The 26,289-nt window shown below is 55.0% G+C and overlaps 3 protein-coding genes across 4 annotated transcripts in view; 2 read left to right on the forward strand and 1 right to left on the reverse strand.

The window, feature by feature from the left end:
- Positions 1-9,960, forward strand: part of LOC102959310 (leukocyte immunoglobulin-like receptor subfamily B member 3) — a 31,047-nt gene extending 21,087 nt beyond the window's left edge. The window contains 14 exon segments of the mRNA XM_042969996.1: positions 3,684-3,740; positions 3,898-3,933; positions 4,116-4,400; positions 4,551-4,853; positions 5,078-5,374; positions 5,588-5,890; positions 6,204-6,254; positions 7,167-7,283; positions 7,613-7,655; positions 7,733-7,770; positions 7,952-8,007; positions 8,268-8,381; positions 8,767-8,811; positions 9,020-9,960. Of these exon segments, the coding sequence (XP_042825930.1) occupies positions 3,684-3,740; positions 3,898-3,933; positions 4,116-4,400; positions 4,551-4,853; positions 5,078-5,374; positions 5,588-5,890; positions 6,204-6,254; positions 7,167-7,283; positions 7,613-7,655; positions 7,733-7,770; positions 7,952-8,007; positions 8,268-8,381; positions 8,767-8,811; positions 9,020-9,166 (1,892 nt within the window). The 3' untranslated portion in view covers positions 9,167-9,960.
- A 2,547-nt stretch (positions 9,961-12,507) lies between these two features.
- On the forward strand, positions 12,508-18,815 carry RPS9 (ribosomal protein S9). The gene is made up of 5 exons (XM_042968280.1): positions 12,508-12,585; positions 12,824-12,945; positions 13,173-13,295; positions 17,517-17,703; positions 18,561-18,815. The coding sequence occupies exons 2-5, from the start codon at positions 12,849-12,851 to the stop codon at positions 18,736-18,738; spliced, it is 585 nt and encodes a 194-aa protein (XP_042824214.1). The 5' UTR covers positions 12,508-12,585; positions 12,824-12,848; the 3' UTR covers positions 18,739-18,815.
- LOC102950600 (leukocyte immunoglobulin-like receptor subfamily B member 3) lies at positions 18,804-25,606 on the reverse strand. 2 transcript variants are annotated; one of them, XM_042968239.1, is made up of 12 exons: positions 25,199-25,606; positions 24,958-24,993; positions 24,507-24,791; positions 24,062-24,361; positions 23,544-23,825; positions 22,945-23,244; positions 22,418-22,453; positions 21,361-21,477; positions 20,928-20,973; positions 20,809-20,849; positions 20,535-20,587; positions 18,804-19,826 (listed from the first exon to the last, which is right to left on the reverse strand). In XM_042968239.1, the coding sequence occupies exons 1-12, from the start codon at positions 25,245-25,247 to the stop codon at positions 19,635-19,637; spliced, it is 1,737 nt and encodes a 578-aa protein (XP_042824173.1). In that variant the 5' UTR covers positions 25,248-25,606; the 3' UTR covers positions 18,804-19,634. The 2 variants fall into 2 exon arrangements, with proteins under 2 accessions (XP_042824173.1, XP_007087200.2); XM_007087138.3 differs by having other exon boundaries at positions 20,928-20,976.
- Between the last annotated feature and the right edge of the window lie 683 nt (positions 25,607-26,289).

Genomic DNA, 26,289 nt, shown 5'->3' on the forward strand with positions numbered 1-26,289 from the left:
TTCATTCAACCGGATTCTTCACCATTAAAATTTCTGACTCATTTCTATCATTGCCTCTTCAAGTATCAATCATATTCTTTTCTCAAAAATGCAAGTTCCAGGGGCACCTGGGTGGAACAATAGGTTGAGCGTTCCACTTTGGCTCTGGTCATGAGCTCGTGCTTTGTGAATCTGAGCCCTGCACTTGGTTCACTGCTGTCAGCCCACAGTCCACTTCCGATCCTCTGTCCCCCTCTCTCTGCCCATCCCCCACTCTTTCCTGTTCTCTCTCTCAAAAATAAAGATTTTGCTTTAAAATTCAAGTTCCTCCATCATCTTTCTGATATGAAACACATACCTAATTTAAGATAAGTCTACATATTCCTGGCACTGTATGTCCATGGATATATTAGCAGAATTCTCAATGAGCATTAAGATTGACTTTGTAGCACTGTTTCTTCTTATCAAGACTCCTCTTTGCAGTATACTCCTGTTGGGAGGGCTGAATTTCCACACACCTTACTTTCCACAAAGGTTTCCTCCTACAGCTGCACTGGGAGTCATTCACGATTAGGCAGCCATGCCTGCAGTTGTTTTGCCCTGTGACATCCACTCCCACAAACTTAGTGTCCACACATAGGTGTGTCTTGCAGGAATGGGTCCAATGTAGGGCTCACACTCACAGAGGTCCACGTCTTCCTGCACTACAGTGAATTCTCTTCTGCATACATGGGGCCATGGCTCAGTGCTGACCACGGCTGGTTCCGTTGGCAAAAATATCCCAGTGCCCAACCATAAAAATGGAGAAGGGAGCAACACAGCCTCCAAACTCACCAGAGATCTGATCCCATCCTTGCCTGTGAAGACCTGGGATTCCTCTCATGTCCACACAGAGGGGAAACATCCACACTGATGACCCCTTGTTGGTCCCAGACACCAGTGGCCACTCAGCTTTGACCTCTTGTATCTGTTGAGGTTCCTCAATTTGGGAACTTTCTTTTCTCCTCTTCTGCACTTGGCTGTGACTACATTTTTCAGAAATATGATAAATAGCATCTCTCGGTGTTAGGAACGAACCAGGGCTCTTGAGTGAGCCCATCCATTGTCTACCTAGACAGTAGAGTGAGACAACGCATCCTCTCATGCACCTCTTCCAAACTCTTCATCTGGCCTGAAATTAGTGATGACTGAGCCACCCCATGAACATGACAGCATGGGCCCCACACCTGCTCTGAGCACTAGGGTTCATGACAAACCTCTCCCAAGGAGGAAACTCAGGCTCAGAGACTGGATGATATTTCTCAAAGTCACACAGTCACTAGATGATAGTTGAATCTTTTTTTTTTTTTTGATAGTTGAATCTTTACACAAAGGTCAGTTTTCCGTTCATATCCAGAGCACAAACCCAACCGACTGAGCCCGAAGCTGAAGGCAGGACCAGAGCAATGCGGGGACACCTGCGAACAGAAACAAGGGGCACCGGGGGCTACGTTTCTAACAAGATGTGTGGGCGCTGTTGCAAGAAAAGGGAAATCCATGATGAGGGCTCTTGGCAGGAGAAAACCCACAATCAGGGACCAGGAGAAGAGTCATGTTTTCTCACCATATTCCCCCGTTTTCCTCCTTGAACTCATCGTCACAGTGAAGCTGAACTCGGCCAGCACAGTTAGCTGTTCAATGCATGCACTGCCGTGAGGCCTGCAAAGCTGGCTGGCCAGGATGCAACACACTGCACATGGGTCTTTGTGATTTCCTGCTGGTGGGGGGAGCAAGCGAAGTCACAGGCTGCGCATGCGTCTCTGGGATTTCCTGCTGGTGGGGGGAGCAAGTGAAGTCACAGGCTTCGCATGCGGCTTGGGATTTCCTGTTGGTGGGGGGAGCCAGCTGAGGCACAGTCTGCACAACTTCCATCCCACACTCCTTTCCTGAAATATGTTTTGACAAATCAATATTTGTATTTACCTCATTGTGAATGAGGGAAGTAGGATGATGCCACCACTGTTTACACAGGACTCCAAAAAGCAGACTCATTTCAGGACGGGAATGTTGAAAGGAATTCTCCAGTGTGAGCGAAGGCTTCTTCCACCTGCTCTTGCCTCCTCCCAGCATTCTCTGTTGGGGCCTGTATTTGAGGATCCTGTACTGTTGATGATTCCTCTGTGGGGTGAGCGATTGGTGATTCTTGACCGAGAGGTGTAGCGAGCAAGCTCCCCCTTCTGGCTTCACGATCCTTTTTTTGTGGGGTTTCTCAGTATTAACCTTCACACTTCTCCCAACTTGAGAGTACCTTGAGACTGTCTGATCCAAACATGAGAGTCAGTTTCACACACATGCAGACGCACATGGGAGAGATGCCCATAGCTAACAGCACGAGATTTCGTCTGTTTGAGCCCACACAGGGCGGGGTTACTCAATCTGGACCAGGGGCACGTATTCCAGATTTCCATCCAAAAACATGGGGGAAGGGAGCCTCAGCTTCCAACCTTTGCCTGGAGCCCGGATACTTCCCCTGTGAAAAGACACTGGGGTCCCTCTAGGGTCCACAAGGATGGAAAATCCCTCTCTATGACCCCTCCATGGTCCCAGGCACCAGTGGGAACTCAACTTTGTTCTCTCTTCCCTGCTGTGGTTCCAACTCCATTTTTGGAAATTTCATTTCCCGTTTCTCTGCATTTGTCCATGGCTGCATATTTCAGAATTACTGTGAGTGGCAACCTTGGCTTTCAGAACAGACCAGGTCTCCAGTGGGTGCATCAACCAAACAGCTGACTGCAGCGTCGGACCCCCGGATCCCATCACGTCATCAGGACCCAACCCAGGCTCATCTTGCCTGGTCTGGAAACTCACAGTGACTCTTCACTCCTGTGCACCTGGCACCAAATCCCCACAACTACCCCGGGGTTTGCAGTTCAGGACAAAATGCATCAGATGAGGAAACTGAGGCTCAGAGAGAGAACATTACCACCCAAGGCCATGTTGACAGTGAATGCTCCGGGAATATTTTGCTGAAGATGTTTTCCTTCAAAATGTAACCTCTACCCCAAATAAATGTCCCCTAAAGTTTACAGGCAGGACCCCAGAATGGCTAAGACAGCTTTGCCCCAGGAATGAGGGGCACTGAGAAGGCAGGAGGGACTCACAGCTGTGTTCCCAGGATGGGGAGTGGACGATGACACAGGAAGATAGAGAAGACGCTGAAGGCTGAGACAGAAAGAAAGCCCCCGGGCCCAGGTGAAGAGAGGGTTTACGTTTCCTTCCCTGTTTCCCTGTATTTCTCCTCTGTGTGCATGACCCTGGTGACCTTGACCTGAGCCATGCAGAAATGTCACAGCTGTGTCTGCACTGACATGAGGCTGCAGAGGAGCCAGAACCCACACCCCCTGCAGCATCTCCGGGGCCTGGGGACCCTGTGGGAGGTGAGAACCCCCGGGGATGTGCTGAGAATGAAGGAAAACCCATAGGGGAGGATCTGGGAGGGAAGGACGTGCCCTGATCTCCTCACCTGGATGGGACATCTCAGGAAGCCTTGGGTCCACTTGCTGCAGCATCATGGACACCAGAGTTGGGCCCCTGGAGACAGGCTGTTCCCCTTCCTGTGGGGCTGCTGACGTGACAACCGCATGACCAGGAGGACCAGCCCCCAAGTGGCCACACCCTGTGCTTCTGTCTGTCCTGTGGGCACTGAGGTCCCTCCGCCTGCACAGCTGGGGCCAGAGGCAGAGACGCCATGACCCCCACCCTCACGGCCCTGCTCCTCCTCGGTGAGATCTCAGGAGGGGAGGGGATGCCCTAGTCTGGGAGGGACCCACCCCACAACCAGGCCCTGGGCAGTCAAAGACCTCAGGCACAGGATGGTCATCGGGAGGAGGGGTTCTGCTCAGGATTCGGGGCCATCCTCTCACAGAGACTCTCTTCCAGGTCTGAGTGTGGAACCCAGGACCCGAACGCAGGCAGGTGAGTGTGTCCCCAGGTGTTCCATCCCACCTCCTCACTGGGGCCGGGGGTCACCCACCAGGCAGCTGGGAATGGAGGACAATAGTTCTGGGTGGATGGAGAGGGGACGTCTGGGGGCTTGGGGCTGAGCTGGGAATTGGAGGTGGGAAAGGTCTTGTGACTCAGCCTCTGTGTCCTTCCAGGGACCCTCCCCACACCCTCCATCTGGGCTGAGCCAGGCTCTGTGGTCCCCTGGGGTAGCGCTGTGAACATCTGGTGTCAGGGGACCCTGGAGGCCCAGAAGCTCCATGTGTATAAAGAAGAAGGCTCAGTGTACCTGGACAGACAGCCCACACTAGAGCCTGGGAACAAGGCCAAGTTCTCCATCACACACATGACAGATAGACATGCAGGACGGTATCACTGTTCCTATCAAAGCCCCGCTGGCTTGTCAGAGCGCAGTGACCCCCTGGAGCTGGTGGTGACAGGTACGAGCCCCCTCAGGGTCCCCGCCCCAGGCTTTGCCCTCAGGGAGGGGGTCTGCTCCCAGAGTGTCTCCCTCTCACAGTCCAGCCCTGGGGGTATTGTGGGGGGTGGAATCTGAGCCCCATTTAACACGCCCCCTCCTCCTCTCCTAGGATTCCATGGCAAACCCCGTCTCTCAGCCCTGCCCAGCCCCGTCGTGACCTCAGGAGGGAAGGTGACCCTCCAGTGCACCTCATGGGTAGGATTCCATAGGTTCATCCTGATGAGGGAAGGAGAGCCCAGACCCGCCTGGACCCTCGACTCCCAGCGACACACCAGTGGACAGTTCCAGGCCCTGTTTCCTGTGGGCCCTGTGACCCCCAGGCTCAGGTGGACCTTCAGATGCTATGGCTATTTCAGCAACACCCCCCACATGTGGTCACTCTCCAGTGACCCCCTGGAGCTCCTGGTCTCAGGTGAGGGAAGCTGATTTTTGGTCCATCCATGTTTTGACCACCAGACAGGTTATGGAGGCTCTGCTTCCAGGGGAGCCCCAGATCAGAGGGTGGGGGGAGGAGACATGGGGATCTCACAGGTCAGAGAGACAGAATGTGAGAGACACTGAGACCTAGGGGTCAGGACAGGAGAAGAGAGGTTTGGGGAGAATCTGCTCCTCAATCCACGACTGGTTGTCTCCCAGGTGTGTCCAGGAAGCCCTCCCTCCTGACCCAGCAGAGCCCTTTCTTGACCCCTGGACAGAGGCTGACCCTCCAGTGTCGCTCTGACGTCGACTATGACAGATTCGCTCTATACAAGGAGGCGGCACATGACCTTCCCCAGCACCTTAGCCTACAGCCCCAGGCTGGGCTCTCGGGGGCCGACTTCCCCCTGGGCCCAGTGAGCAGCTCCCACGGGGGCCGGTACACATGCTATGGTGGACACAACCTCTCCTCCGAGTGGTCGGCCCCCAGTGACCCCCTGGACATCCTGGTCACAGGTGAGGGGACACGGGTTCAGTCAGGGCCCCAGACTCTGCACAGGCCCTGCTGGGGGCGTCCCAGGTGGTGGTGGCTGGGATCGGGGGTGTGGGGTCCCCAGGGAGGGAGAGAGACAGAGAGACAGGGGATGGGGAAGGGGAGAGACTCAGAGGACAGACAGACTCAGTTCAGAGCAAGGATGGACAGCCCTTCACCCGCCTTCCTCTCTCCAGGACAGCTCCTCTCCACACCCTCCCTCTCGGTGCAGCCGGGACCCATGGTGGCCTCAGGAGAGAATGTGACCCTGCTGTGTCAGTCCTGGAGCTTTGTGGACACTTTCCTTCTGTCCAAGGAGAGGGCAGCCGACCCTCCCCTGCGTCTTAGATCAAAGTACCAAGCTGGACATTACCAGGCCAAATTCTCCATGAGTCCTGTGACCTCAGCCCAGGGGGGGACCTACAGGTGCTATGGCTCATACAGCAACTTCCCCTACCTGTTGTCACACCCCAGTGACCCCCTGGAGCTCCAGGTCTCAGGTGAGGGGCCCCAGCCCTGTCCCCTCTGTGTCCCAATGTTGTCTTCAGGGCCCTGTGCCCAAGAGAGCCCTGGGCTGAGACATAATGGAAGGGGCTCAGGGGAAGTGTCACCCGAGGGGTCCGCCCCTCAGAGCACAGGAGGGAAACACGCCCCTCCCTCCCTGCCCCTTCCCTTGTCCCCGTCACCACAATTCTCCAGGTGGAGGAGGAGGGCCCTGGGGGCCGCAGGGCACATGAGGGAGAAGACTGTAAGCAGAGACAGGGTCTTGAAGGGAAACTCCAGCCCCCTCCTGTACTACTGCCTTTCCCCCAGGATCCTCTGGAGAGCCCGGCCCCCCAGCCACAGATCCCAGCTCAACAGCTGGTGAGTCACGGTGACTTCTGTCCAGGGCTTTCCTTCCTGTGTTTCAGAGATGCCAGGGCGGCCACCAGGCTCCAGGGGCTCTGAGGCCAGGGGGAGGAGGGCTGGGGTGGTCATGGCAGAGGGAGAGGGTGGGGGCCCAGCTGGGGAAGAGGCAGCCCCCTCTGCCCCCCCGCCCCCGACCCCAGGAGCCTCTGCGGGCAAGTGAAGGTCTCTGTCAGGAGGAGGCGGGTGGGTCCATGGGAGCAGGGATTGGTTACACCGTCAGTTCAGGCACCTCTGGAGACGCTGGCTTGGACACGCCCCTCCCCTGCCTGGGCCTCAGTTTCCCCAGGTGTAAAGGAGAGAGTCGTGGCCCAGATTAGATTTCCCCTCAGTTCTGGCCGTGGCTCTGGCCCCCTCCGGGGGGAGAGGAGGGCTCACGGGGAAGCCCCTCCGGGTCGGGATTCTATGGGGACCTGGCCCTCTGCAGCGGTGGGATGACCCTGGAGGGGGAGGGACGGGAGGACAATGGCTGGGGGCCTTCAGGTAGTGAGGGGAATCTGGAAGGACCCTCGGCCCCAGACGAAGATGCTGGGACAGACCCGCCTGCAGATAAGGAGCCCAGAGCCCCAAGCTGGTGTCGGCCTGGGGGGGGGGGCAGCATGAGGAGAGCGCAGGGAACCCACAGCCCGGGTTCCAGTCCCACCCCTGCCACCTCCACGCTGGGCCACCTGGGACACGTGGTCAGCCTCCCTGTGCCTCACTTTCCTGTCTGTGGAGTGGGGGGGGCGGGGGCGGGGCGGCAGTCCCCTGCTGCGTGACCCTTGACAGGGTCAGAGGTGAATGCCCAGAGCCCAGCACGTGCCTGGCACACAGCAGGCGCGCCCAGTTAAATGGCATCACTGGCTCCTTCACGGTGTGGCTCTGTCCAAGGTCCCAACCGGTACCTGTACGTCCTCATCGGGGCCGCGGGGGCCTTCGTCCTGCTGCTCTGCCTCCTCGTCGTCCTCCTCGTCCGTCGCCGGCGTCAGGGCAAAGGCAGGAAGCCGGGTGAGAAGGGACGGGGGTGACCAGCCCCAGGGGGTGGTGGCTCTCCCGTGGGTGGATGGAGAGTGGCTCAGGGCACCAGCCAGAGGGAAACCAGATGTCGGAAAGGCCAGCGTAGAAAGACACTTCTGCAGAGTCTCACGTCGGAGAGGCTAGAAAGAAAACACGTAAGGTCGGCACCCATGTGCCAGTTGAAGGTGTTTTCCTCTTTTCCGTCTCGGGAGATGTTGAAACACGGGCAATATGTGTGAAGGGTTCCTTTCCTCTGGGATTATGTGGCGGGGGTCGTAACCTCCCAGCCCAGGGGGAGGCTGATTCCCAACTTCCTGCAGGGGCCGCAGACCCAGAGCCCCAGGACAGAGGCCTGCAGGACAGGTAACTCGTGCCCGCAGACCCCCGGGCCCCCACCCGCCTGCCCGTCTATGCCCCCTAACACCCCATCTCCTCCCCAGCTCCGGGCCAGCTGCCGCCACCCAGGAGGAGACCCTCTGTGAGAGGAGTGGGGGCGCCCCGGGGGGTGGGGGCTGGGAGGGGCTGGTGGCTGGGAGTGAGGACCGCGTTCCTGCACGTGTGGCCTCGGCCCCTCACCCGCCACTGGGGCCCCTGGACCGCGGGGTGGGGTGTGAGCCCAGGGGACCTTGCCAAGAGACACGCCCCCCTTTCTGCCCCAGCAGATGCCGCCGTGCAAGACGCACAGCCCGAGGAGGGGGTGGAGCTGGACCAGCGGGTGAGACCCCTGCTCCCGTGCAGACCCCGAGGGCCCTCCTGGTGCCAAACGTAAACCAACGGACACTCCTGTGTCCTCACACCACCCGGTCGTGGCGGTGTCCCACGGGTGCCCTCTCCCTCCTTGGGCACCCCGGGGCCTCTTGCCGTGACCTCGCGGGACCTCCCACATGCCCCCCGTGACTGGTCCTCACCCGCCGTCGGACTTCCGGTTGTTGGGGTGCTCGCTCAGGTCTCAAGAGGGTGCGTGAGCACCCGCAGGTCTCTAGGCCCCGTTCGTTCATTTGCCCGGCAAATGTGCACGGAGAGCCCACCGTTTACCAGGCCCCACCTAGTGCTGCAGGCACGACAGTGAGCAAACCTGACCCACGCTCGGCGAGCTCACCTTGTGGGCGACAGACCATATGCGAGGAAGTGGGCAGTGTCCTGGAGTGCAAAGCGTGGCTGGGGAAAATAAGGCAGGAGGTGGGGGTAGCAGGCGCAAAGGTCCTTAGGCAGCAACGTGCGTTTTCAGGAAGGTGGGGGTGACGGCCATGTGGTTGGAGCCAAATGAGCAAGAAACAGTGTCAGGAACAGATTCAGAGCCGTAGGAAGCACCCAGATGCCCCAAGGCTCAGGAAGTCCCTGAGGAGTCCACCAGGAGATTGACCTAAGCTGCCTAAAAGTTCGAAAGCATCACTCTGGCAATAGTGTGGAAAACTCACCGAGGCTGTCGAGTGGAATCAAGGAGACGAATCTCCCCCTCACTGTCTGTCTCCAGCAGGACGCGGAGGATGGAGACCCCCAAGGAACGACGTATGCCCAGGTGAGCCACCTTGAGTGATCTTGAATCAAGACTCAGTCGGGGACCGGCCACTTCTCCTTCCCCCCTGTGGGGGGGATTGCCGGACACAGAAGACAAACAAGCAGAGGAAGACAGGCAGATGGACAGTCAGGTGGGTCCTCTCTTCTCCAGGCTCCCAGGCTCCCCCCACGCTAACCACACACCTCCCCTCTCCCTCCGCCCACTGCAGGCTGCCGCATCTGACGCCCCCCCAGATGTGACCTACGCCCAGCTGAACCGCTTGACGCTCAGACAGGAGACGAGTGCACCCCATTCCTCCCAAGCCGGGAAGCCTCCAGCAGAGCCCAGCGTGTATGCTGCTCTGGCCATCCGCTAGCCCAGGAAGGACCCACACCCCACACTCCAGGGAGGGGACCGCGGGGACCCCAGGAGGTGCGGGAGCTGCCCACAGAGGCCGCCTAATGGCCCCGGCCAGCCTGGACTCCTAACATAGACCAGTAAGAACTCCTGGGACCCTCTGGGAGTGACCGGATTCTGCCATCAAAGATAGCTAGAGCCCCTACATTTTGGAAATAAAGCAACAGACTTCTCGATAATCCGTGAGCGAAATGAGAAACCCAAAATGGAAATGGGAGAATGCTTACGCTGAATAATGTAAATGTTACACATCAGACCTATGGCGCAGGAAAATTAGCAACCGGGAACGAACGTATTTCAAAAAAAAAGCCTAAAAAGTCAATGGCATAAACTATTGTACCAAGAATTTAGAAAAAATAGCAAATTATTCCAAATGAAGGTAGAAGGAAGGAAATTATAGCGATAAGAGTAGCTACTAATGAAGACAAACAAAAAATAGAGCATAATCAATAAAGCCCAAAACGTTTATTCGTGAAAACATGAAACATATTCATAAATCCTAGCCACGATGCCAAGAAAGACAGAGAGAGAGAGACAGACAGAGACAGAGAAAGAGGACATTATGAGCACAGCATCACATCCTATAGACTTTAAATACATAACAGAATTATTATGTTTATTTTTATTACTTATTATTATATTATTAACAATTTTGTGCTAATACATTAGAAAATGTAGAGGAAATGGACAATTCTCAAAAATGCAAAATGATGGAATAGGGATAAATAGAAACTCTAAATGCCGTATGTATAAAATATGTTGAATACACAATTAAAGTTTTTTCCACAAAGTGAACCGAGTCTGGAAAGTTTCACTGATGAATGCCTCCAAACACTGATGTACTCATAAAAATACACACACACGTGCATGGACACACCTACATACATGTGAACATGCAAACACACATGTGGACACACAGGCACAAATACACACATATAAACACAAACACGTGAACACACATGCATGCACAGACACATGGACACACCTACATGCACGTGAACACACCCAAACATGTGAACGCACATGTGAACACGTGGACACATATACGCCCACAAACACAGGAACACACACGCACACAGAGACACATGGACAGACCTACATACATGCGAACATGTGAACACACACTGAAGCACACACAGACACAGAAACACCTACACACATGAACACACACATACACACACAAGAACCTGTGAACACACGTATGCACACATGGGCATATGGACACACCTACATCCACAAACACGTGAGCACATGTGAACACACATGCACACATACGCATACCAAACTTACACAGGCTTCCCCAGAGAACAGAGAAGGAAGGAATGCTCCCCTGACACATTTTATCAGGCCAGAAAAACAAAAATTAACACGAAAACCTGGCAAGAAAACTACAAACTGGGAAAATCACGGTGAGCTCCGTCGCATGGACTCAGGTATAGGTCCCTAAACAAAATATCCAGAGACAAGGTTCAGCGATCTATAAAATAGGTTAACATGTCATGACAATGCAGGTATCTTTTTTTTTCAGGAATGCCTGGTGAGTTTCATATCCAAAATCAATACACTTCAAACATTAAAATAAGAAATAGTAAAGCAGGACAATAGCAACAGATGCAAAGCTTTTGATAAAACAGATCACCAATTTATAAAAGGGATAATTTTTACAGGCAAAAGCTTGAAACCTTTGTGCTGTGAAGGAGACTCAGACAACCATGTTCGGTGCTGCCACTTGTATTCAAGAAGTAACCAGCCAATTAAATAAAGCAAAAAAAAAAAAAAAAAAGTGGTAAACACTAAATGGATAGAATAATGCTGTATTATTAATGGATCACAAAATTGTGTGCATGGACTATTCAAAATTATATAAAGATCCATGATTCTAATTTGAAAAGGATTTATGCAATGTCACTGGACACATCATCAATGTCCAAAAATCAACTGCATTTCTGGGGGGCCCCTGGGGGGGCTCAGTTGATTAAACATCCGACTCTAGTTTCGGCTCAGGTCATGATCTCACGGTTCGCGGGTTCAAACTCCACATCAGAGTGCAGGGCCTGCTTGGGATTATCTCTCTCTCTCTCTCTCTCTGCCCTTTCCCCCACTCATGCTTGCTCTCTCACTAAATAAATAACCTTTTAAAAATAAAAATAAAAATAAAAATAAATTGCATTTCAGACGTCCACTTTGGGGGCCCAGAGAATGGGGAGAGCAGGTTAGGGGCACCAAGTACAAAGGCAGAGGGTCAAACTGCGGGGTCCTCTCCTTTCAGAGCGCTGGCCGCAGGCACATTATTTCAAACTCTGAGGCAGCGAAAGCAGATGACCACCATCTGCATGGGGATGTTTACTGGATGCATCATACAGTGATGTTCCTCTACTAAGATTGTAAGAAATGCAGATAAATGACGAGCACTGGGTGTTCTATGCAAGTGATGAATCACTAAATTCTACTCCTGAAACTGTTATTACACTATATGTTAACTAACTTGGATTTAGATAAAATTTTAAAATAAAATAAAGAAATATGGATAAGTTAAGGTGTTAGGTTAATTCCCAGAGTCCCAAAGAATTGGGAGAGGTTTGAATTACATGCGATAGAGGCACGATTCATCTTATGACATGTCGCTTCATGGCGCGTTTTTACACACTGAAAGTTTGGGCAACCCTGCGTTAAGACTTTATTTTTAGAAAGAGAGCGCGCGCAAGGGAGAAGGAGAAGGAGACAGAGGCTGACTCTGTGCTCAGCGCGAGTCTGACGCGGGGCTCAATCCTGGGATCAGGACCTGACCCAGAAAGAGTGGCATGCTCAATCGACCTCAGCCACCCAGGAGCCCCAGTATTTTAAAATTAAGGTATGTACTTTTTTTTTTTTTTTTAAAGACATAATGCTATTGCCCACGTAATAGACCACAGTATAGTATAAACAGGATTTTTATACCCACTAGAAAACCAAAAAATTCATTCCATTTGCTTTATTGCCATATTCCCTTATTGGTGGTCTGGAATTAATTCCCCAATATCCCGAGGTGTGCCTATAATCCTAGAGCGGGGGCGGCTGCAGCCCAGAGAAGGTGGACATCGCTACTCAGAGGCTCGCTAGCGGGTCCTGTGAGGTGACTGTCCAGGGGCGCAGGACGGTCCTCACTTCCCCAGGGGCGGATGCCGTGACTCCCGTCAAGGACAGACGCGGGCGGCACACTCAGCTCGCCGCTCCGGCCCTACCTGTTCTCTCCGAGTGCCTTTCCGCTGGGCACCACCTCTTCTGATTGGTGCAGGCTGGCGGCGTGCGCGCTGACGTCACCAGGCAGCGGCGTTGCTATAAAAGCGAGGCCGGGCCGCGGAAGTTTCTCTTTCTCAGCTCTCGGAGGCTACGGTGAGGGTGAGTGTGCTGCCCGGCTCTCTGGTCAGGGTGTGGGTTGCAGGGGCGTAAGGACCTTCCGACATGAAATGAGTATGTTAAGGCGGTCGGAGGTGGTTGGACGGGACTGCGGAGCGGTGGCGCTGGGCGAGCCGGCTTTGGCGGCGTCGCGGGCGTTCTCGCGAGCCTGCGGCGGCGTTGTGGGACTGCGCAGGCGCCGTGCGCGGCCCTCATAGGCTCGGGTTTCCGTCCCGCGCAGGCGCACGCGGACATTCGCGGCCAACATGCCGGTGGCCCGGAGCTGGGTTTGCCGCAAAACCTACGTGACCCCTCGGAGGCCCTTCGAGAAATCCCGCCTCGATCAAGAGTTGAAGCTGATCGGTGAGTAGTGTGACTCGGGTTTCTGTTTCCGGGCCAGGTGGGGCTTGGCCGGCGCGTGGGTGAGGCCGCACACGTGCTCATTGCCGCGGGCGTTCTCGCGTGAGCGTCCCGCCTCCCCCCCGGAGGTGGGCATGGTTTGGGGCCTGGCGGGGTTGTCCAGCCTTGCGTTTGCACTTGGCCGGGGGGTCGAGCCCGCTCGCCCAGCAGCCAGACCCCTCTCTTCGCAGGCGAGTATGGGCTCCGCAACAAACGTGAGGTGTGGAGGGTCAAGTTCACCCTGGCCAAGATCCGCAAGGCTGCCCGGGAGCTGCTGACGCTGGACGAGAAGGACCCGCGGCGGCTGTTTGAAGGTGAGGGAGTGTGCGCGAGCCCACGGGAGGGACACTGGGTGCGGGGCGCCGCCGTCCTCCCTCCCGCCTCTGCTCGTCCGTTGGTCAAAGGTCTGGGCCGAGCGGGGGGAGCCCACTTCTGGCCCTGAGTGGAAGTCATCCGTGGGAAAAGTGGGTCTGGAGCCAAATCCCCCTTTTCTGTAAGCGTGTGACGCGGGGCTCCCCAAGCATTGCCTGCTTTTATATAAGGTGGTCAGCGGTGTTTTCCAAAAGCCTGAACGGGAAGGCAGCCCGTAGGGTGATGATTTGGGAAGGGAATGCAGATCATTTGGGAACTTTACCACCTTTCCAGAGCAACAGCTGATTTCAATCACCTTATGATTTTCTTGTTTTTCAGGGTTGTAAGATGGCAATAATGTTAAAGTAGCTGGAGTTTTATTTTTCTGAGTTTTTTAGATTTGTTACTTAATCTGCAGGACAGCTTCCTAGGGGTAGCTTATGATACATTTTACAGGTGACCTGGGGTGGACTGAGAAGAGTTTCCAGGAAGCTTAGAGAACATGACCAACAGTTGAAACAGTGTCTGAATGTGAAAGAAGTCAGAGTATCTATCCCACAATAGCTTGTGAAAGCTTCTGTCACAAGTGTACAGGTCACTTGTTCTGTGTTAACTCCTAAAGTTGGGCTCCCTGGAAGCTCTCCTCCTGATACTGCCTTTGGCCTGAGCTCGGGGACACTTGGTTTATAGGGGGGGCTGGGAATCATGTTTCGCTTGTTTCTAAATTTTTGATTTCTTTTCCAATCTATAGCTGAGAAGGAAACTGCTTTTACATTTGAGCCTTCACCGTTATGGTTGGGCGGTCAGTCATATTAGAGGTTGAGAAAGCTCTGGAGCTTGTTTAACCATCACCGATAGATCACGTGATCATGAAAATTCAGGAATCCCCTCCCCTGTGGATGCCTGGGTGGGACTTGATCTAAAAGTCTTTGTGGAGCCAGCCAGTTAATTGAGGGCAGAGGGACTTTCTGAAGATCAAGCTACTCCAACCCATGGTCAGATACGCAGTCCTGTGGCTGACCGGGCAGGTGAACCCAGAGTATTTGTGGTTTCCCGTGGCAGAAGTGGACTTTACTGGGGAAGGCAGCCCATAGGTTTGTAGGCATTTAGTAAACGAAGGTGTTTAGCCCGACTGGACAGGAAGGAGCCTGCAGGCTCTCTGCCTATCCCTGCAGGTGTTTGTCACTGGTCCAGCCTGAGGTCTAGCCTTCCCCACTAAAGGCAAGTGACTGGGTGAGAAAGTATTCTGATTTTTATTAAAAAGGCTTTGACTCTTAAACTAGTTGCAGCCAGCACTTGGCTCGGAGCGGTTTGTGGCTCCATCCCCATGGCAGCTATAAAGAACAGGTATAACATCCATTTTTCAGATCAGAAACGAAGGCATTTTAATGCTTGCTTCGTGCCATTAGGACGAGGAAAGGCCTTTTAATGATAGTGGTTTTATTTTACATAGAAATTTCTAAAGAGATTCTAAAATTGATGTCAAGTTTCTGTTCTCTAGCATGAGGACAAAAAAGGCAAAAAGTATCCTAGCTGGTAGATAATCCCAAACTAGTTTTTGTGTGGGGGCATTTTTTGTATTAATATTTGAATAATGTCTTTTTTTAACCAAGGTATAATTCACAGACTGTATGTGGTTTTTAGATGTGTGTCATGATTCGATATTTCTTTGTACCATGAAATGATCACAGTAAGTGATCTAGTTCATTTCTGTCACTATCTGTAGCTTAAAAAAAGTTTTTTTGTAATGAGATCTTTTAAGATGTACTCCATTGGTGCAGCAACTCTTGACTCAGGGTTGTGAATTCTAGCCTCACGTGAGGTGCAGATATTACTTTAGAAATAAAGTCTTAAAGATGTGCTCTCTTGACAACTTTCTCGTCTACGGTGAGTATTGTAACTGGAATGTGGTACTTTTTGACCACATTCACCCACTGCCCCTGTGACTCTGGCAACCACCATAATGTACTCTGAGTCTGCGAATTTGGGGTATTTCTGTTGGTGGTAGCTTTGTGTGGATTCCATGTATAAGTGAGATCATGGCCTTTGTCTCTGATTGACTCCACTTGGCATGGACCTCGGGGTCTGTCCGTGCTGTTGCAGGTGCTAAGATTTCATTCTTTTTAATGGCTGAGTAATCGCCCGCTTTATGGGTGCCGCATCTTTTACCCGTTCAGCTGTCATTCGGTGAACACTTAAAGTTGTTTCCATGTCTTGGCCACTGCAAATAATGCTACAGAGAGCGTGGGGGGAGCTTCCCTTTTCCAGTTAGCGCGTTCGTTTTCTTTGGATAAATATCCAGAAGTGACATTGCTATGTCCTCATAGTTCTGGTTTTGACTTCTGAGGAAACTCCATCCTGTTTTCCAGACTGGCTGCACCAATCTCACATTCTCTTTAAAATTTAACGTTTGTTCATTTTTGAGAGACAGAACATGAGCAGGGAAGGGGCAGAGAGAGGGAGACACAGGATCCAAAACAGGCTTCAGGCTCTGAGCTGTCAGCACAGAGCCCAATGCAGGGCTCGAACTCACGAACTGCGAGATCCTGACCTGAGTCAAAGTCGGGTGCTCAACCAACTGAGTCACCCAGGCGCCCCTACACATTCTCACCAACAGTGCATGAGGGGAGGGTTCCCTTTCTTTACATTTTCACGGACTGTTTTTTTGTCTCTGATACTGTTTTTGGCAGGTGTGAGGTGACATCACTGTCGTTTTGATTTGCATTTCCCTTTATCCTGAGAGAGCGCAAGCCAGGGGAGGGGCAGAGAGGGAGAGAATCCCAAGCAGGTTCTGTTATCAGCACGCAGCTGGCTGCAGGGTTCAGTCCCACAAATCGTGAGATCATGACCTAAGCCAAAATCAAGAGTCAGAGGCTGAACCAATTGAGCCACCCAGGCACCCTGGTATCATGGATATTGTAACAATACTTCCAAACCATAGGCATGGAATACCTTTCTATTTTAACGTTTAGGGGTGTTTTTGTTTTTGTTTTTTTGATGGTGGGGGGAGCACAGGATCTGAAGCTGACTCTGCCCTGACAGCAGAGACCAATGTGGGACTCAAATCCATGAGCCATGAGATTATGACCTGAGCCAAAGTCAGATGCTCAGCGAATTGAGCCACCCAGGCACCCTGTTGATGTTTTTGTAAATGGGAAAATATCCTATCTTAGGTTGAGCATTCGTTGGAGTGAAGAACAAAGCCATGCTAGGACTTGGGATGTTGGGAAAGGTAGAGTGTGTTTCTCCATTTTGATCGTCTTTCTCCGTTAGCTGTGCTAGAAAGACTGCAGTTTTCCAGGGGCAAGGGGTCATGATGCCAAGAATCCGGGATAGTACAGAGAGCTTCCTTGAATTGTCTTGCTGTAATTAACGATAAGGTCACTTGACGAGAAGTGAAACTAATCCTTTTTAAGGAAAAGCAAAGTTGGGCTTTCACCCCAGTGTCACGGTGTTAGGCTATGCGCCTGTGTGAGTATGAACCCTGGGGACAGGGTTTGCCTCCGGGATCCCAAGTCCTGGTCGCTGTGGAGTGGTCAGGGGCTGTGGGCAAATTGCAAGGCCTCCTGCACCTGGGGGTTACTGGCAGAAGGGCATGACTTCATGCCATTGTTGGCATGAACACACCATAATTTCTCAGCAGGCAACCACAGATAGACTGGTAGAGCATATGACATACTTCTTAAATGTGTGCCCAGTCTGAGGCTTCTAGGGCCTAGAGGCTGAGTGCTGACAGCCCTATATTGTCAGGGAAGGCGGGTGAGCCTCAGATTTGACTGACGAATAGCGGTTTCTTGACTCCAGCAGGTTAGGTCTTGACCGCTGCGCTTCATTGTGAGAATAATGGGTCAGCAGCCGCAGCACCTAGTCTTTGGGGCGGTGGGGGGTGGTTAAGTCCTCTGGCAGGATTGTCTCATTACTCTCCTGACAGCTCACGGAAGGTTCTGTTCCTTGTTTCAGAGAACAAAGGTGGGTGTGGTCACCTGCCCTCCTTGGTAAGACAGGTAGGTGTTGCGTGGTTGTGAGGATTGTAGGAGCCACACTGTGGCCACTGTGTTGGATCTTACATCAGAGTCATGGACCCTGCTTCCCACTCACATCCCACCTCCATGCTAGGGAGCTCCCAAGAAGTCTGAAGTGAGCCGGAAGCCTGAATGCGTGCTTCCTTCTTCCCCTCCTACCAGGTAACGCTCTGCTGCGGCGACTCGTGCGCATTGGGGTGCTGGACGAGGGCAAGATGAAGCTGGATTACATCCTGGGCCTCAAGATCGAGGATTTCTTGGAGAGGCGCCTGCAGACCCAGGTCTTCAAGCTGGGCTTGGCCAAATCCATCCACCATGCCCGCGTGCTGATCCGCCAGCGCCATATCAGGTACTGCCTCTGGGCTCCCGGAGTCTCTCTTCCACCCCATCCTCTCCTCTGGTGGTTGCCCTCGCTGAGTTTGCTGTCCTTACCTCCTGTGCAGCCCTCGGAGGTGACGGGTGTGAACATACCTTGAGGGTACAGGTTGACCCAAGCAGAGAGCTCATGGGGTGCTGGGGACAGCCTCATCCTCCCCCTAGCCCAGCGCAAGGGTCACTGCGGCCTGAGCCGTACACCTTGTGAAGGCTTCTGCGGGCGTGCAGGCAGCTGGACAGGTAACCGCTCTGGGTGTGCCCAGCTGGCTTGAGTGGGTTCGTGGGTTTAGCTGTCTGTTGGGCCCCCCACCTGGTGGCCGTCCCGTTCTTGCACGATGTGGACATTAATTTGGTAAGCTCGCCTCAGTCCGTGGTCTGATGCTCAAGTGCCAGGGACTGCGGGGGTCTGGCTGGCTCCAGGTGGCAGCTGTAAGGGCAGAAGCGTTCTGTATCTGGGTGCTCTGTTTGCCCTCTGTCGGGTTCCAGAGAACCTGGACAGGTGGCTGCTTCAAGGACTGTGATGCTGCATCTCAGGTACTACACCTGAAGCCCAGTTGAGTTTTAAAAATCAGATCCTGGAATTGCTGCCACGTTGCCTTCTTACTTAGTGGTCACATGTGGGGTTTACTTGTGAATGTTTCCACTTCTGTAAGATGCGAACAGGAAAAACTCTCTCCCGCAATGCTCTGACACCCTCCTGACCGCACAGGTGCTGTGGGGTCAGTGTGGCTGCAGCACCCACTCTGCCGGCTGCGGAGTCGAAGCAGAGAGTAGGGTCTCATCCTGCTGGGATCCTTTCCCCCCTCCCCTCACCTGCCATCCCCCCTCCAGGGTCCGAAAGCAGGTGGTGAACATCCCGTCCTTCATTGTCCGCCTGGACTCCCAGAAGCACATCGACTTCTCCCTGCGCTCTCCATACGGGGGCGGCCGCCCTGGTCGCGTGAAGAGGAAGAATGCCAAGAAGGGCCAGGGTGGGGCCGGAGCCGGAGATGACGAGGAGGAGGATTGAGCCCACCCGCCCCACCGCTGGGCTATGGATTGCCTAGTTTTCTAGTCAGATAATAAAACAGAATCAACCCTTTGGAACTGGTGTTTATTGGTGGGTCTGTTCTCCTTCCTTCTCTGAACACACAGGCTTCTGTGGTGGGAAAAAGCTCAGGCTTCCTCATCCTAGCAAGTTCACACTTGGAGCATTGCCTCTTGCTTAGAGGGGTCTGGGGAGCCTACCAGCCGGGGTTCCTTGTTGGGGTAGGGGAAGTACACCCCGCTCATGTCTGCTGCTGGGAGCCAGCTGTTTGCATTGGGGTGGGGTGGAGTCCTTTCCCGGCAGAGAAGTAGTGAGTGGGGGTCAGGGGTTAAATGTTGGGGGTGGGTGCAAAGAGCTGAACCTGGGGTCACAGGTGGAGACGAACTACTGTAGTTGGGTTTTGGTAGGAAGCCCTTGAGAAGGTGAACAGACTGACTTCAAGGCTCATTTTGGTGGGGTTGGGAAGTGGGTGAGTCCTAATTAGGGGCCTGTGGGAAAGGACATTTAAGACCCAGCTTCGCAGTGATGGTCCTGGGAGGCTGCCTGGCTGCCACGAAGCCTACAGAAGGTCCTGAGTAGTCCTATCCTAGTGCTGGTTGGTAGGCCCTGCCCTTCCCCCACCACCAGGGTTACCACTTGGTGGTCTTGGCATTTCCATGGGAATCCTTGGAGTCAGGGTCACTTTACAGGAACCCTAAGGTCAGCTGTATGGTGATGGGAATTCCTGGAAGCAGTTTCCACAAGGTCCCAGTAGTCAGGTCCTTGTCCTGCCTCCAGGCTGGGTGGGATCAGGTAGTACCCACCGTGGGCAGCTCCTTTGCCCTCCAGGCTCCCTGCAGGAGACCTCGCAGACCCCTGGAGTGTGGGTCCTGCTTGGGCTAGCGGATGGCCAGAGATGCGTACACACTGGGCTCTGCTGGAGGCTCTGCTTGGGAGGAAGCGGGTCCACTTGTCACCCGCCTGAGGGTCAGGCAGTTGAGCTGGGCATAGGTCACATCCTGAGGGTCTTCAGAGACCAAGCTGTCGATCTGGGCATAAGTCCCATCTTGGGAGTTTTCAGAGACTACAGCCTGGAGCAGAAGGAGAGGAAAGGCATGTGGCTGGAGCAGAAGAAAGCCTGAGGCCTGGGGAGGAAAGGATGCACCCACGGGGGGTCTAAGGTCCTGTTAGACACCGTGAGGGATGGTCTTGAGCCACCCTTGCCCTCCTTCAGTTTGTATCTGGGGGAGGAGGGCTGTTGGGGTCCAAAGTGCCTGCTGCCTGGACACAGCTGGTACGTGGATGGTTGGCCCCTGGAATCTGGTGCTGGGGGAGGGCAAGGCTGGAGGTAGGAATTGAGTGTGGCCGTCAACGTGGATGGACAGGCCCCCACGCCCCCACAGGGGGTTCAGCCCGTTGGCCAGGGTGAATCGCGTGAACAGCCGTGGCTGTGGGTGGGACAGATGGGGAAAGGCTGAACAGAAAGAGGACTGAGGTAAGCTACAGGACCACTTTGTGTAGATTTTAGGAGCTTCCGCCTCTGGGCCTCTACTGGCCCAGGGCCTGGATTTCAGCCCTTTGTGCAGGGCACAGGCAGCCCTAAACTCCAACCTGCCCCCTTGACCTGAGTGTCCCCAACAGCTCGACAGAAGAGACCAAGGACCCTGAGGTTGTAGCCGCCCAGAGAGTGGCGTGCTTCCAGAAGGGAGAGGCTGCGGGCTGTCGGGTGGAGTGTCTGCTAGATTTATCACATGAACAGAGAGGCAGGGGTGCCCTGGTCAGGACCACAGGGAGCCCACCTGGCTGGCCAGCTGTCTGTCCTCTTCAGCCTGTGTGTCTTTCATGACAGCATCTGGTAGGGACAGAAAAAGGCGGTCCCATCTCCTGCCAAGATCCCTTGAGATCTTGTATGGCAGGAGCCCAGAGAAGATCAGTGATGTTACCAGGCCACAAGGTGATCAGATGCTCTCTCACACCCGAGCCCAGGACCCTCTCCCAATCCACAGCCGCCACTGCCCACCCACATTCTCTGGGCCCGCCTCCTCCCCAGGGTGGCCCGGCACTTCGCCTTACACAAGTTCTCATCCTGGGCGGCCGTGGCAGCGGGACCGGAGCTGGGGAGGAGACAGGGCTGTTAGGCGGCAGTAAGGGGGCCACCAGCTGGTGAGAGTGGGGTCTCGGAGAGGTCTTACCTCCCACGCAGGCCTTCATCCTCAGGCGCTGGGATTGTGGCTGCTGCTGCTGCGGGGGGTTGGAAATCAGCCTCTGGCACCCCACCGTAGAACCCTCCCCTGGGCCTGCCTTAAGCTGAGGATCTCAGAACTGGAAAGATTATAATCCCCTCCCATCACCGTATAGAATTCAAAACAAAGACGTTCCAAACAAAAAACAAAACTTGGATGTGTTTTCAAGCATTTCATAAATTTGAGAAGGCAAAAAATTAAAATATTTACACGTATGCTCACATGTACTCCTCTCTCCAGACTTTCTCACTGGGTGATGCTGGAGTTCTACGCTGGCCTTTCCCGCGTCTGGTTTCCCTCTGGCTGGCGCCCTGAGCCACTCTCCATCCACCCACGGGAGAGCCACCACCCCCTGGGGCTGGTCACCCCCGTCCCTTCTCACCCGGCTTCCTGCCTTTGCCCTGACACTGGCGACGGACGAGGAGGACGACGAGGAGGCAGAGCAGCAGGACGAAGGCCCCCGCGGCCCCGATGAGGACGTACAGGTACCGGTTAGGACCTTGGGCAGAGCCACACCGTGAAGGAGCCAGTGATGCCATTTAACTGGGCGCCTGCTGTGTGCCAGGCACGTGCTGGGCTCTGGGCATTCACCTCTGACCCTGTCAAGGGTCACGCAGCAGGGGACTGCTGCCCCGCCCCCTCCCCCCCACTCCACAGACAGGAAAGTGAGGCACAGGGAGACTGATCACGTGTCCCAGGTGGCCCAGAGTGGAGGCGGCAGGGCTGGGACTGAAACCCGGGCTGTGGGTTTCCTAATGGGATTTTGGGTTTTTTCCATGCTGTCCCCTTACCCCTCCCCCACTGGCAGAACACCAGAGTGGAGACCTGTTCACCAAACCCAATCTCCGCCCCGCCCAAGCCCAGATCTGTCTCCCACTGTGCACAGGCCCAACACCCCTTGGGGGCCTTTGTGGATGTGCCGTGTGTGTGTGTGTGTGTGTGTGTGTGTGTGTGTGGACATGCATCCACAAGGGCAGGAGGGAGGGCTCTCCCCTTCCAGAGCTCTAAAAGAGGCCATGCTGAGGGCGTTCACCAGAATCTCTCAGTGGGCCTGAGGGAGGCGACAGGAGGCCTGTTGTGCTGACAGTTAGCCATGGGTCTCGGAGAGGGACGGACTTGTCCAGGATCCCACAGCGGGGGAGAAGCAGATCTGGGCCTGAACCTGATTTCCAACCCTTGCTCTCTCCCCGACTGCACAGCAACTCTCGGGCTGAGCCCCCATTGCCGTCTGTGGGGGTGAACTCAGACACCTCCTGTGTGTGCCCACGCCCCCCACCCTGCCGCACCCCACACACAGTGCAGCCACCTTCTTGCCCTTTGCAATCAGAGGACTTGCCTCGGTGAGAAGGAGCTTCTCAGGCCATAATCTCAGGAAGAGACTGAGGCAGGCCTAGACTGAGCTCCTCCCACCCGCATCTCCCAACAGAGACTCCACTTACCCCTCCATGGGGTGACTGGTGCATCCTCAGAGCCTCCTGGGGACCAGGAAAGAGAGGTAAGGAGGGGTGCTCTATGCTCCCCACTTCAGGGTGCTGGTCCCTCAGGTGGGAGCCCACCTTTCCCTCCTCCATCTGGCCCAGACTCAGAGCCCCCCGGAGCCCCGTGGTCGCCCCTGACACGAGCCATGCCAGAGATGGTGATCTTGGTCCCCCCAGGGATCCACGCCTCTGCTAGTCCCCCACTCTCGTGTTGGTGTCTCTGGGTGAGGAGCTCTTAGGACTGGAGACTGGAGGAGGATGGGGGTGGTCAGCCTCTGGCCTCACCTCCCTCCTTTCTGTCAGGACCTCAGCAGGCAGGGTAGGAGGCAGGGATGGGGGTTGCCCTGACCATCCCTCTGAGAGCTGAGGTTCCTGTCTGCTGCTCCCCTCCTTCTGTGACCCCCTCACTCCCGTCCCAGCCTAGCATTTCCCCGTTGACAGGTCCCTGACCACGACGACACACAGGGGACAGGACTGGGGCCCCTCACCTGAGACCAGCAGCTCCAGGGGGTCACTGGGGTGTGACAACAGGTAGGGAGAGGTGCTGGATGAGGCGTAGCACCTGTAGGTCCCCTCATGGTCTGAGGTCACAGGACTCATGTTGAAGTTGACCTGATAAGGTGCAGTTGTGTCCTGCAGACGAATGTGCTGGGGAGGAGCAGGTGACCCCTCCTTGGACAGGTAGAAGGTGTCGAGCCAGATTTCCGAGCGACACTGCAGGGTCACATTCTCTCCCCAGGACACTGAGGGCCCCGGCTGGGCCGAGAGGGACGGTTTCCCGTATAGGCCTGCGGGAGGAAAATTCATGACCTGTATAGATCTGCTTCCCCCTTCACACACCCTTGACCCTGAGCTGGGTGATGACTGTCCTTTCTGCTGGGACTCTGTGTGCCCCGTCTCAGTTCCTCTTGTCTCTCTGATGGGTGTCCTTTGTTTCCTTGGCCTTCACTGTCCCTTTCTCTGTCCCTGTTCCTAGACTCCATCTCAGCCTCTGCTCCTTATCCTCTACCTGGACCCTATCACCCCTCGCGGTGACCATGGCCCCAACACCCTGAGCAGACAGAAATATGGGGAGTGGGTCTCTCACCTGTGATGAAGATGTCCAAGGGGACACTGGGGGCCGACCACGTGGAGGAGAGGTTGTGTCCACCATAGCATCTGTACCGGCCCCCGTGGGTGCTGCTCACAAGGCTGAGGGGGAAGTTAGGGCTGGGCTGCCCATCTAAACGCACGGGAGGTGTGAGCCCCTCATCCTTCATCAGAGCGAATGTGTCAAATCCGGCTTCTGAATGACACTGGAGGGTCAGGTTGTCTCCAGCCTGCACCAGCGAGCCCGGCTGGGCTGAGAGGGTGGGCTCCCTGTAGGCGCCTAGACGGGAGGGGACAGAGGCACCAGGGGATGCACACCCCACGTTGGCCCCAGGGCCTGAGGCGAGGCTCTCATGAGCACCCCCCTCCACCATAGCTTCCATCTGTCGTCTGACTTCAGGAGGCCAGTGCCCCACCCACTTTCTATCACCCCCAGGGATCCACTGGGCACGCGGCTTAGGTCAGTCATTTGGGCCCAGGAAGTAGGTGGGGCAGGGCAGGGCAGGGGCCCCTCACCTGTGACCTGAAGGTGCAGAGGGTCACTGGGGAGTGACCACGCATACGGGTAGGAAGCTGGAGAAACGTAGCACCTGTAGGTCCCCCCATGGGAGATGCTCACGGGGCCCACAGGGAACAGTGCCTGCCTCTTCTCACGAGGGAACTTCAATTCCAGGGGTCGGGGCGCGTCAGCTCCCCCCTCCTTCAGCAGACGGAAGGTTTGCCATGGGTACTGTGAGCTACAGGAGAGGGACACGTTCCCTCCTGAGGCCACCACGGGGCCTGGGATGGCTGAGAGGGAGGGTGGGTTGTACACTCCTGAGGGAGAAGGAGGGGCAGTGTTAAAGGGGCCAGCGCCCCACGTACCCCAGTGTGGACAGTGAGCGAGAGTCCCCTGAGGCCACACTCTGTTCCCTTCCACCTGGAGGAGGGGCCCCAGGGGAGGGGCCAGCTTCTGCCTTACCTGTCACCACCAGGGGCAGGAGGTCACTCCGCTGTGACCAGCCGTTCCTGCTGTGATATTGACACTGGTATCGCCCTGCATTGTGCAGACTCATGAATCCAAGGGAGAGACTGGCCTTGTTGCTGGAATCCTGTGAGATCTCCATGGACGTGGGTTCAGAGACCCTCTCTTTATACAGATAGTAGACATCAGCCTGGAGAGATGCCTGACACCAGATGGTCACACGGGTCCCACTGGTGACATTGGGGCTGGGGTCAGCCCTGATGGAGGGTTTGGGAAGGTACCCTGGAAAGGAGTCAGATGGGGAATTGCAAGGGTGCCCTTCTCCCCTGTTTCCCACCTGTCACGCCAAGGCCCCTCCCGGACTGGTCACCATCAGCCCAGACCCTCTGTGCCCCCCAGCCGCCCAGCGGGTTGTTGGGTGGAAACAGGAGGTCTGGGGAGCACTCACCTGCCTGTACCTGGTCCCATGGACCCCGACACAGCCCTGGAAGAGAGTTCCCTGTGAGAGTGTCCCCCCACCCGCATGTAGCTGTTCCCGGCCCAGTCAGGTCCAATGACCACGGGGGTCACTCTCTTGCCCCCAGAAGTCCTGCCCCCAACATGCCTCCCAAGTCCTGAGGTCTCTCAGGGCCCAGGGCCTGGGGGCAGGGCGGGAGCCACCCATCCCTCCTCTTGTCCAGAAAGCTCACCGAGACACAGAAGGGCGGTGAGGGTCTGGGTCCTGACGCTGCCTCCCATGGTCCCAGCGGTGCAGACAGCTTAAAAGTCCTCAGAGTCCACAGGACAGACACATGCACAGGGTGTGACATGGCCCAGGCTCTGTGGTCCCCATCATGGGTTCCTCACGAGAGGCCTTACAGGAAGGGGAACACCCCCTCCGGGGCCTTGCTCTGCTCTCCCTGAAGGATGCCCGACAGCAGAGGCCCTGCGACCTTTCAGACCAGATGTGAGTCTCACCAGACCCCACGCGACCCTGCCGCTCTGCCTGTTCCCCGCCAAGCCCAAGTCCAGAGAGGGACTCTGGTCCCGGAAGCCAAGGTCGGGGAGGGTGGGCCGAACCTGGGAGCCGGCCCAATTTCAGTTCCAGTTGTGCCTGTGCCTCTTACAGAGAGAGGTTGTGTGATCTGGGTGAGACACTTCCCTTTCCTGAGTTCCGTAAATGCAAATTTTCTTCCTTCCTTCCACCACCCTGTCTGTGAATCATTCAGTGTTTACTGAGTAGTTACCATGTCCAGTCATGGCACCAGGCATTGGAGAATCATTGATGAGGCTGACAGAGTCCTTCCTTCCCTGGACTCATGGGGCTCTGATTAGTGACAACAGACAATACAAATATTTAGGTAGGAAAGAAACAATTCTGTTTTCGGTCTTACAGGACTGTTCCAGGTTGGAACTAAAAAGAAAACAGAGTGGAGGTGGGGGTGGGGCCGCTTGGGTGACTCAGTAGGTTGGGCGTCCAACTTCGGCTCAGGTCACTATCTCACAGTTCGTGGGTTTGAGCCCCTCGTTGGGCTCTGTGCTGACAGCTTGGAGCCTGGAACGTGCTTTGGATTTTGTGTCTCCCTCTCTCTCTGCCCCTCTCCCACTTGTGCTCTGTCTTTCTCTCTCCCTCAAAAATAAATAAACATTAAATAAAGAAAAAAGGAAAAACAGGGAACCATGAGATTCGATAACAGGTAGATGTCATACAACCTGTGGTCCCTCTGGGGTATGGAGGGACAGAAGGCAGGAACCAGGGGTAGCAGAAATGGGAGTGAAGGGCATCCTCGACTAGAAAGAT

The sequence above is a fragment of the Panthera tigris genome, chromosome E2 (genome assembly GCF_018350195.1).
Source record: "Panthera tigris isolate Pti1 chromosome E2, P.tigris_Pti1_mat1.1, whole genome shotgun sequence".
NCBI lineage: Eukaryota > Metazoa > Chordata > Mammalia > Carnivora > Felidae > Panthera > Panthera tigris.